The sequence below is a fragment of the Hydra viridissima genome, unplaced genomic scaffold (assembly GCF_058129835.1).
Source record: "Hydra viridissima isolate aposymbiotic clone 2 unplaced genomic scaffold, HvirCarnegie_v1 scaffold_8, whole genome shotgun sequence".
In the NCBI taxonomy this organism is placed as follows: Eukaryota; Metazoa; Cnidaria; class Hydrozoa; order Anthoathecata; family Hydridae; genus Hydra; species Hydra viridissima.
This window is the reverse complement of record NW_028324307.1, coordinates 14231723-14242500: the sequence shown is the minus strand read 5'-3', so window position 1 is coordinate 14242500 and position 10778 is coordinate 14231723. Positions and strand designations below refer to the sequence as shown.

The 10778-nt window shown below is 29.0% G+C and overlaps 1 protein-coding gene across 1 annotated transcript; it reads left to right on the top strand.

Moving 5' to 3' along the window:
* Positions 1 to 188: 188 nt before the first annotated feature.
* On the top strand, positions 189 to 9146 carry LOC145195113 (uncharacterized). The gene is made up of 6 exons (XM_090096104.1): positions 189 to 807; positions 1576 to 1650; positions 3461 to 3511; positions 5497 to 5542; positions 5919 to 6053; positions 7548 to 9146. The coding sequence occupies exons 1-6, from the start codon at positions 697 to 699 to the stop codon at positions 9065 to 9067; spliced, it is 1938 nt and encodes a 645-aa protein (XP_089952230.1). The 5' UTR covers positions 189 to 696; the 3' UTR covers positions 9068 to 9146.
* The last annotated feature ends 1632 nt before the right edge of the window (positions 9147 to 10778 follow it).

Here is a 10778-nt window from a genome sequence, read left to right as displayed (position 1 = left end):
TTTTTATTTTTTTGGCAAAAATTCATATAAACGCAATTTTAAAACTGGCTCGTTTTCCGGGCTAGCTCGGCAAACGAGCCAGCCCTCGTGCATATAAACAGGCCTTTAGAGCGGTAATTGGTTCTAGATTAATACACATGGGTCCGCAAAAAATAAAAAATTAAAGTTATTAAACTGAACAACTTTTTGGTCGTTAAAACAATGATATAAAGTACAAATGTGTATTGATAGAATTTAAACTTTTACCAATAAAAACTAAACCATGAATCAATTTAAAAATAAGCATAATGGTTTAATCACATTCATAAAAGTTTTTTATTAAGAAGTTGCCTATAATTTTATTCTGCTTAAATGTTAAACGAAATATAATGTTTTTTAAATTTGCGTTTGGTTCGAAAAATCAAAGTTCTCCGAAACTTAGGTTAAATTGGTTTCATGTTTTCATATTTCAATATCAGTAAACTTAATTGATGTACACCTTTGTTACTCCTGTAAGTGTTTAAAAACATGTCATGATCTCTAAAAATCTCTTTAACTACTGCAGAAGTGCAAGAAATTAATAGCTCATCTCTAATTTGGGTTAACTATTGAAAGACTATTGTCTTTCTATGGTGCCATCTGTGTGTGTGTATATTTTTGTTTGTTTGCTTGCTTGTTTGGTTGTAACATTTTATTGCACATCAAAAGCTTTAAATTATGGAAATTCCTATTGGTTTTGAATCATTTGAAATACCAAATAAAGATTTCTTTGCAATCGAAGATCTTGGGAGCAATAAAGAACTTGCTCTCATTTCTGTACCAGAAGAGGTTATACTTTTTATATTTGTTGAAATAGCTCAGATATATTTTTCTACTGGAGTAATTTTTCATTATGGTACTAAAAAGTTAAAGTTCTATTTTAAATATTTGATTACAGTACACTTTAGTAAAAGTAATAAAGATTTTTATATTTAACAAATATACTTTTAAAATATTTAAAATTTTATACCAATTCTGTACATTTTATCTTTAAAATGTATATTTTTGTTTTAAAAAATCTAAAGATCTTTTCTACAATTTTTAAATTTAGCACTATTTTGTGTCAGAAATACTATATTATAAAAGATTAATTAGAGATAAATATTTAGTGCTTTTCATTACTAATAACCATCTAATAAATTTCTAACTTTATTGTAAAACAAGGTGATTTATTTCTAAAAAGTTGGCTTTCACACTTTTTATCTTGTTTAAACAAGTTCAAATACAATCAAAAGCTATCTATAATCCACATGCACACAGTTTCTCCACATTAAAGAACTTTAAAACCTAGTTTAATGACAAAAGAAAATTCTAATGCTCTAACATTAAAATATAACAAAGATTGACATTAGTGAAACCTTGTGAAACACTAAAACGCTTCATATGTTGAAAATATTTATATATTACATATGTTACATATGTTGAAAATGTTTTAAAACATTCATTCTTTTTCATTATAATTGTTAAAAAAAATTGCTTAAAGTCAAAATTTACTGAGATATTTTAAGACTTTATTGATGATTATTTGTTTTTGATTGTAAATGTTTTTCTATTTAGTTTGATGTTGCTGAATTGAAAGGAATTAGTTTTATAGCTGATGGTGCTATTCCGTTGAAATGTTCTTCAGATTCGGTATTATAAATTTGTATAATTCTGTTTTATAATTCTGTCTTAGTATGTACTACACTTAACCAAAAAATTAACGCACTGCTTACAAATTCTGATTTATTTTGAAAAATATTATGTATTTCCCAAATTTATCAATTGCAAAGATGATAATAATGTCTATTGTTACACCTTTTATAGATTTTGTTCCATTTTCCTTATTTAACTTTGAAATTATAGTAGCTTTTCATAAGTAGCATGTTTTGCTGTAATTAAATTTCACTTCTAAAAGAAAAGTGTGTATTGTTTTTAAATTGTTTTAACAGTAGAAAAGATAGCTGTCATTTGAGCAACACATCTGTTCACAATGCAGCATTCTAGATGAAATTTAAGTTGTGATGAATGTGTTGCAATTGTTACTTTTTCCAATGAAGGATTAACAAATTGCCCACTTGGTAGAAGATTTGGAATGTCTCATACAACAGCTGGTAGGGTTCACAAAGGTTTGTAGAGACCAATGATCACACTAGACAACTTAGCCAAGGCAGACCACAAGGTACTTATGCCGTGGAGGACCAATTTTTATTGCCTCAGACACTAGACAACTTAGCCAAGGCAGACCACAAGGTACTTATGCCATGGAGGACCAATTTTTATTGCCTCAAACACTAGACAACTTAGCCAAGGCAGACCACAAGGTACTTATGCCGTGGAGGACCAATTTTTATTGCCTCAAACACTGAGAGTATGGTTCACTACAAGTCTCCAAATACAACTTGCTGAAGTTCATGGAATTGCTGTTAGTCAAGATACCATAAGAAGAAGACTTTGTGCTTTAAATTTGCAACATCAGGCAGCAGCTACTGGTCCCAGATTGTCTGTAGACTACCAAAGAAACAGACTGGCTTTTGCGAGGAGGCATATGAATTGGGAAATACATGATTGAGGACAGGTCTTATTTACAGATGAGTCAAGGTTTTGCTTTGTAGGTTCTGATCACCACCCAAAAGTAAACAGAAGACCAATTGAAAGATATTTTGCTTGTAATATTTGAGAAACCACTTTAAATGGAGGTGGCTCATTGATGTTATGGGGAGGAATATCTTTAACAGCTCGCACAAAGCTTTTCATTCCTGATGGTGGATGTCTGACTTCTCAACAATACATAGCAGACATTTTAGATTCTTTTGTGGTACCTTTTGCAGTGTACATTGGAGATGGATTCCTTCTTATGCAGAATAATGCTAGACCATATATGGCACATATTATTACTAAATAATGTTAATATTGAAGTTTTGGAGTGGCCAGCTTGCAGTCCAGATATGAACCCAATAGAGCATCTTTTGGGTTCATATCTGGACTGCCAACATCCATCACCTTATAGCCTAGACAAGCTGCAACAAGGTCTTATCCATGTGTGGGGAGATATCTCTCAAGAAACAATTAGAACTCTAATTGAAAGTATGCCACTGTGCTGTCAGGCTTTAACATCATTAAGAGGTGGTAACACTAGTTATTCATAAGTCAAAAATGTTTCAATTTAACCTGTATTAGTCTGCATAACAATTTTATTCATTTTACTTTATTTTGTTAAATGAACCATATTTTTGGTTTAAGTTATTTTTTTCACCATCTTCAAAATCAATTTTATTATTATCATTGAAATAATTGTGTTCATGTGTTCTATTCTTAACATGTTTGAAACAAAAATCAAAGCAGTACTTTTTGTCATGTCTATGCCTAAATAAACTTTGTATAGGCATAAGTCAAAAATCAGAATTATTACTAATAAATTATCTTTGTTATATTAAATATTTTGCTATTGTTCTTGATAAAGGCTTGCACACAAAAATGGGAGATACATGGTTTTCCAGCTCCTCCAAAACAGGTATATCATATAATAACTTTTATAAAAATTTTTAGTTTTATAAATTTTTTATAATATGATTATTGTAATTTTTTTTTTTTTTCATGTTATTTTTCATAAAAGTTTTTTATATCATTTTATAAATGTTTTTCAAAAAAATCATTTCTCAAATTTTTTGTGTAAACAATTGTTTGAGAAATCATAAAGTTAAAAACCATACTGCTGTATAAGTTTGAGAAATATATCATAAAGTTAAAAACCATACATACTGCTGTATAAGTTAAGACTCTATGACTGTTGTTTAAAGTCGTTCAAAAAAATGATCTTGTAAAAATTACTTTATAACCAACTTTAGAAAGTAAAATTGATAAAAAGATTTTATTCAAAAAATAAAGAGTGATAAAATCTAATCTGGCCTGTGTTTGAAGAGTTATAACTAGGGAGCAAAACATTGTAACGTACATGGTTAAAAATGGTCAATGTATCATGTTCAATATATTGTTAAAGATGAATTGAAACACTCATTGTTAAACAATTCATCAAAAAACCTAAATTTTTAAGCAATGCATTGAAAGACTACATCATTAAACAATGCATTGGAAGAATAAAAATAAAATATAAAACAGCTAGATTCAAATCTGAAATTTTATTTGGGCATTGTTTTTGCTATTGTGTTACAATAATGGAAAGAAAATTTACAGAAAAGAAAAAAGAAAATTTCAATTTTTTTTCCAAAATTAAATCAAACTATAAAAGGCACATCATTCATTTTCTTCATCTGTCTTAAGTTCTCTTTTATATAAACAAGGTTTTCAACTTTGGATGCTGACAGATTTGTTCTCATGTCACCATAGATATTTCCAGCTGTGGAAAACACTTGTTCAGAGCTGGAGGAAACTAGGACTATTGAGACCTCGTTCTCTGCACTTGCAAGGTTGGATAGTTCTTCAAATTTTTCAAATAGTTCAATAATTGTCCTCAGTTATTCAATCTCTTCTTCATTTTTTGACTAGATTTTGTGAAGTCTTTTTATAACACAATCCTTTCTGGCATTCTTCATGTTTGCTCCACCATCATATGTTATTCTTGTGCACACATTTGGTCCCAAGTTTAGGTCTTTAGTGAAGCCATCCAATCTTTTTGCAATTTCTTCCTATGAATGTTTGCCTGCAAAATATTGTAAAGTGGCCAAGAAATGCTTCATTTGAAAATCCAAATCAATGTAGTGCACAATCATAAAATGTATTCTGGGTTGGTGAGCTTGTTGGTCCACAGATCAGACATGAATGGTATTCCATCCAGATAAAGTTAATCTTCATCAAATGTTTTATCAACTGCTGCCTTCATTACATTGTTTAAATCCAGAATTTTGGTATGAAAAACCGTCCTTGAAGATATTGGCTTATACTGTCTTTTTGTACATACTTTCACAATGTGTTTAAAGTCATCGTTAACAATTTAGTAACAGGTTTGTATTTTACGCTTGTAGAGGTGTCATTTATATTGTGTAAAATCTGATATTGCCATTAATGCTAGTATGAGCTAAAGTAAAATAAGACTTGCTATCTAAGATGAAAACTTGATTTAAAAGTTTTTCATACAGTCTTGTGGATTTTGTTCTTGGAAATGCTTTCTGAATGTCCGTATGTCTTGGAATCTTTTTTCTTGTCTTTGAGAAATTTTTTGGTACAAGTTCTGCCATAAAATGGTCAGCAGTAAATTTTTTACCATTATGCATTTTATAAAACTTGTACACACGGTTTCTTTCACGGTCTCTGACTTTGAAATCTTTTTTTTTTTTTTTTTTTTTTTTAGATAAATTTTATATTTTTTTAAAGAGGAGAAAATTTTCAATGTTTTAAATGTATTTGCAATATTTCAAATTGATTGTGATTTCAAAAATTTAGTCTGAAACTGCAGGCCAAATTAAATGTTATCACCCATTATTTATACAGTTCACTGAATTTTGGTTCATAATTAAATTAAATCTAACTAATTGATTATAGCAAACAAATGTTCTATTTCTTTCAAAACATGGCGAGCACAAATTTGGTAAGTTCAAATATTTGGAAAATTTTTTTTTTATTTATGGTCTTCTTTTTGTTTCCTTCATTTCTCCTTGTTTTTTTTATATAAATTTGCTTAATATTTCATGCAAATAAACTGCTTCTTGTAGTTAATATTAATTATGATTACAAGTAATGGCTGGCTGAGTATATGGGATTTCATATTATTTATTTCTATCAAATTTAAGTTTACAATAGGACTTGAATAATTTTTTCTTTAAGAATTAAGATTGGTGAAAGGTTAAGAATCAAACATCTTTTTATATATTTTTTTTTTACGTTAAAGAATGTTTTATTGAATTTAATCTTTAAGAATTAAGTTAAATAGTTTTTTTAAAAAAATGTAAAATTAATTTTTACAGGCCCTCCAATATCTGTGTATTTGAATATTACACAAGACTTTAATATTCCATACCAAAAACCTCTGAAGAAAACTAAAAAAAAACATTTAGAAATCCCTGAAAATCTTCGTGTGCGATGGAAACCCTTTGGATCAGGTTAGATTATAATCTAATGCTTCTATTGAAATCTTTAGTTTTTGTTTCTTTGTTGTTTGTTTTTTTTTTTTAAGCTTAGTTTGTTTTGTATTTTAAATTTGAAGCTGAAATGTGGCAAAATATGGAAAAAAATTAGAGAAAGTTATAAAGGTTGGGTTAATATAGCTGTTAACATAAATTACAACTTTCTAGTGGTGGTAGTAGAGAAGAACAAATAAGAGAGGATAGAGAGCAGAATAGTAGAGAAGTTTACTTACAAGAAACTGAAGGTTTGAACAGAATCAAGTGGAACTGAAGATTTCATAGGGAAATTGTTGAGTCAAAAATTATCTTCTAATGCAGAAAAAGAAGGTGAATTGGAGCATTTAAGAGGTCTTGATCAATACAGATTTATTTAAATAGACAGGAAAATAAGTAGAATCTAAATTGAATCAAACAAGTGGCAGAAACCTCAAGAATGTATAAATAAATAGAAATTCAAAAGTTGCTTAAAACAGGTATTTAAATTGTAAAGAAATATCAATTACTAGTAGAGAATTTATTTAAATTATCATTTTTTTGGCAGAAATTATAAAAAGTAGTTAAAGGAAAAACTATGAAGTTCATTCAAAAATAGCAGTTAATGTTTTATCTGTGAAGGAGAAATCTTAACTGCAATAGAGAAAAAACTTTGCTGCTTAATCAAATGGTAAACAACTTAGAAGTTTTTAGAGTTTTGCAATTGAATTTCTGAATCCAATATTTTCCCAACCAATAACTTTCCAACAGTTAACTCAAGCCATTTGAGAAATGAGTCAAGGGAAACCTGCCTGTCAGAAATTTCACAAAAATGGCTTTGGAGTATGGGTAACCATCTATGATAACTACATCAAACACGTATTACAGCATCACATAACAAAGTTTATAGCAAACTCTTTCTTTGATAATTTCTTTCCACCAAAAAATTAAAATATATGGAAAGAGGTCCAGTTGGGCTATGGGAGCATGTGTATGCAGGTTTGGATTCATACATAAACAAACATACAAACAATAATAAGAGACAAAGAGAGAGGGAATTGGAAGGAGGGCTGTAACTTGTAATTATAACAGACAATTTACATCAAAAATCTGACAAAATAATGTTATAGTATAATAACAAAAAAAAGGTATACTGAAAACTATATTTGATTGGGAGATTGTTTTTAAACTAAAAATTTAGATCTCAAAGAGTTTTAAAAAGTGAAAATCTAAGAGATCCTTATAATCCACAAAAATCACCGTTTTTGGTACATTTTTTTAAATTTTTGAATAGGTTTGAACTACTAAAAACTAAAGTTTTGAAAATGATAATTTACAAACTGTTTTTATACCTAGGGACATCACTTAGGCAATGTTTCTATAAAAGGTTTGAATGAGATTTTTACACACTAGTTAATGAAAGATGTCAATTATATTTTAATGAAAATAATATTAAGTAGCAAACATTGTATTGTAATTTCTGTTGTTATTATTTAGATGAACCTTATAGAAAGCAAATATCGGCCAATTCTTCAAGTAAAGACTTTACAAGATCAAATGTGTTAAAGCAGAATACATCGAATATTGAAATCAATCGAAATGACGATGTTATAAAAAAGTTAGAGACATCTTTTGTTGTAAATGAGGAAATTCGTACTCCAAATAAAAAAAGACACAATGTTGAAAACTATTATGATAAGAAAAATCTTTCTGGAGCGATAGATGAACTAGAAATTTTTAATGCGAAGCATTCGAAGAAGAAGAAACCGAATAGTAAAAATACTTTGAATTCGAATGAAGAAATTTCAAATGCCTCGAGAAAAAATAAAACTAATAGTAATAATAAACTTGAGACTAACTGTACTTTAAATAAAGATAAAACTGACAAGGAAAAGAGAAAGCAAAGTAATGCAAATGACATTAAATCAGTGACCGATAGCGATATTCGGAAGAGTAAAACAACAATCCATGATTGTGAAGAAGAAAATGGTAGAGAATATGAGAATGATTACGTAGGCGTTAAAAAAAAGAAGAAAAAGACAACGAGAAAAGATAACGAATCGAACGAAAATGAAAAGGATGAAAATGTTAATTTTAGTGAAGAAAACATTAAAAAAATGGCAAAGAATAATTTGAGTTCTGATTACAAAATGAAAGAAAATAAAGAAGTAATGGATTTGAGTCTTAATGACGTAAACGTTAAGAAAACAAAGACCTTTAGTACTGACCATATAGCCAACGAGGTAGAAAAAACTAAGAGACAGGTTTTTGATGAAGACGGTAAAGTAAACAAAAAAGTGAAAAAAATGAAAAAGAAACCCAAAAAGGACAATGAAGCAAATGATGATAGCAAAGAGAGTTTCAATGACCTAAATGAAGCAAAGGAGAAGAAGAAAAAGAAGAAAAAGAAGAAATTAAGCGATGACAACGACGGACAAATGAATAATAATATGATATCGGGTGCTGATAACAAAATGGGAAAAATCGAAAAAAACTACTTCAGTGAATCTAAGAAGGTGGACGAAAGAAAGAAAAAGAAGAAGATTGTTAACGAAAACGAAGTAAACAAATGCGAAGATTTGAGTGAATTTGCTCAAGTAGACAGGAAAATGAAAAAGGAGAAAAAAAAGAAAATTACCGATGCTCAAGACAATGAAATAAGCAAAGACAAAAGTGAATTGATTGAATACAATGAAGTGCAAGAAAGGAAGAAGAAAAAGAAAAAAAAGAAGACGTTAAGCGCTAGTGATGATGAGATGAACAAAGAAGAAACAAGTGCTTATAGTGAATCTAATAAAACAGGTGAAAAAAAGAAAAAAAAGAAGACTTATAGTGTGAATGAAAATGGAATTAGCAATTACGAGGAAAAATGTGCTTCGAGTGAAATCGATAAAGTAGACGAACGAAAGAAAAGAAAAAGATTAAAGCCTAATGACAATGAAATTAGTGACAAAAAAGTAAAAAAAGAATCAAGTGATGATGACGTAAATGAAAGAAAGAAAAAGAAAAAGAACTAGCTTTCATAAAAATGTATTTTCTATTAATAGTTTTTATGAAAAACTAATAAAATATTTAAGAATATTTAGGTTACTAAAAGTAGGAAAAATTTTTGACGTTGAAACAGCAGGATGGATGGCAAATAGTTCCAATAACTGTTTTACATGTAGACATGTCTCGACATTTTTTTATTATTTATTCTGCAATTATGTCTTTATCAAGAATCTTTTCCTTAAAATTCCTATCCGTTCAAGATTTCAAGATTCTTGAAGTTTTAGACTTAAAATTAAGGGAGAAAAAAAGGCCGAAAATGTTTACTATTACGCTTAGAAGATACTTGTAATATTGCTGTAGTGCTGAAATTCAGTATCAAAGAAGCTTAAAACCTGCTGAATCCGAAAATTATAGATTTTATGTGCATTTTGTGGATCTTATAACAAATGTTCCTCTCAAAACAACGGAACATTTGTTATATGATCCACATAATGCACATATGGTAATAAAAAAGGCTATTGTGAACTACAGCTTTGGAAAAATTCGTTTTAAAATATCGTTTAAAGCTGCTCATTGTCATTTAAACGCTTCTAGCATTTTAATTTGTAAGGGAAAATCTTATTTCGATTTCACAGAGCTGGAAAATCAGCCTAACTGACAGCAAAGATTGGCTATTTAGGTTTTTAAAGAAGCCACACGCTTATCTCATAAAACAAGCTTTAATTGAACGGTGTGTGTGTTTGTGGGGGAAGGGAAAGGCGTTTTTTTAAGATTTTTGAATTTGCTTACCGTCAACATAATTTTTAATTACATTTTTAGCATTGATGTTACCTCCATTTACAAACTTGACAGAGTTGTTGCAAAAAATGATGTCAAACAAGTATAAAAAGTGCCCAAAGAACGTGGTACTTAAAATATTTTGTGTTGTGCTGTGAATGTTATTCGAAACGCTTTTTTGCTATTTTTTCGATTGTACTTTCGTTTAATGAATCTCTCCACGGGAAGTTGTTGGAGAGTTTAACCTCTTGGAGATTTTCTTTCTTTTTTTTTACATTATTTATTTTTTACATAATTTTTTTTTTTTTTTTTTTTTACATCATTTTTTTGTTGGACGTAAAATGTTTAAAGAAGAGCTCTTATACTGTTAAACATGAGAGTCACATTTCTATACAATTGTTAATTTTATGCTAAAAGTTAAATTTATGAAAATTTATGAAATAAGTAAATTATCTGGTACTGCATTCCACAGGTGCTACTAAGTCAAACAAACACTCTTGAAATTGTCTGGTGTTTGAGCTTTTTCTCGGGAAAAAAAAAATTGCGGAAAAACCAACTCTTATTAACCACAGAATTCTGAAGTTGCCATCAATTTTTAGACATGCTCAGTAAACATTTTTATTGCTTATAACAGTCTGTATAAAGTATTCTGTTTACCTTTGTAACAAAATACCATCTACACATTGCTTTTGTTGTGTTGCGAGTTGTGAGACTTCCGCGTAGTATTTTAGCGCCTACGCTTTTATTTATGTCGCTTAACACCGAACAGTTCTCCTGTGCTGAAAAGAAAGGATTTATGTGATATGGATGTAAATGTCCCTTTTTTGTCTTTGACTTTTCTGTACTCATATAAGTTCAATATAAATAATAAAAATACATTAATCGAAATCTTATACAATTATATTGGGTGACTTCCTGCAAAAATTTTATTTACATCTCTTAAACTGACACTCCCCCAAA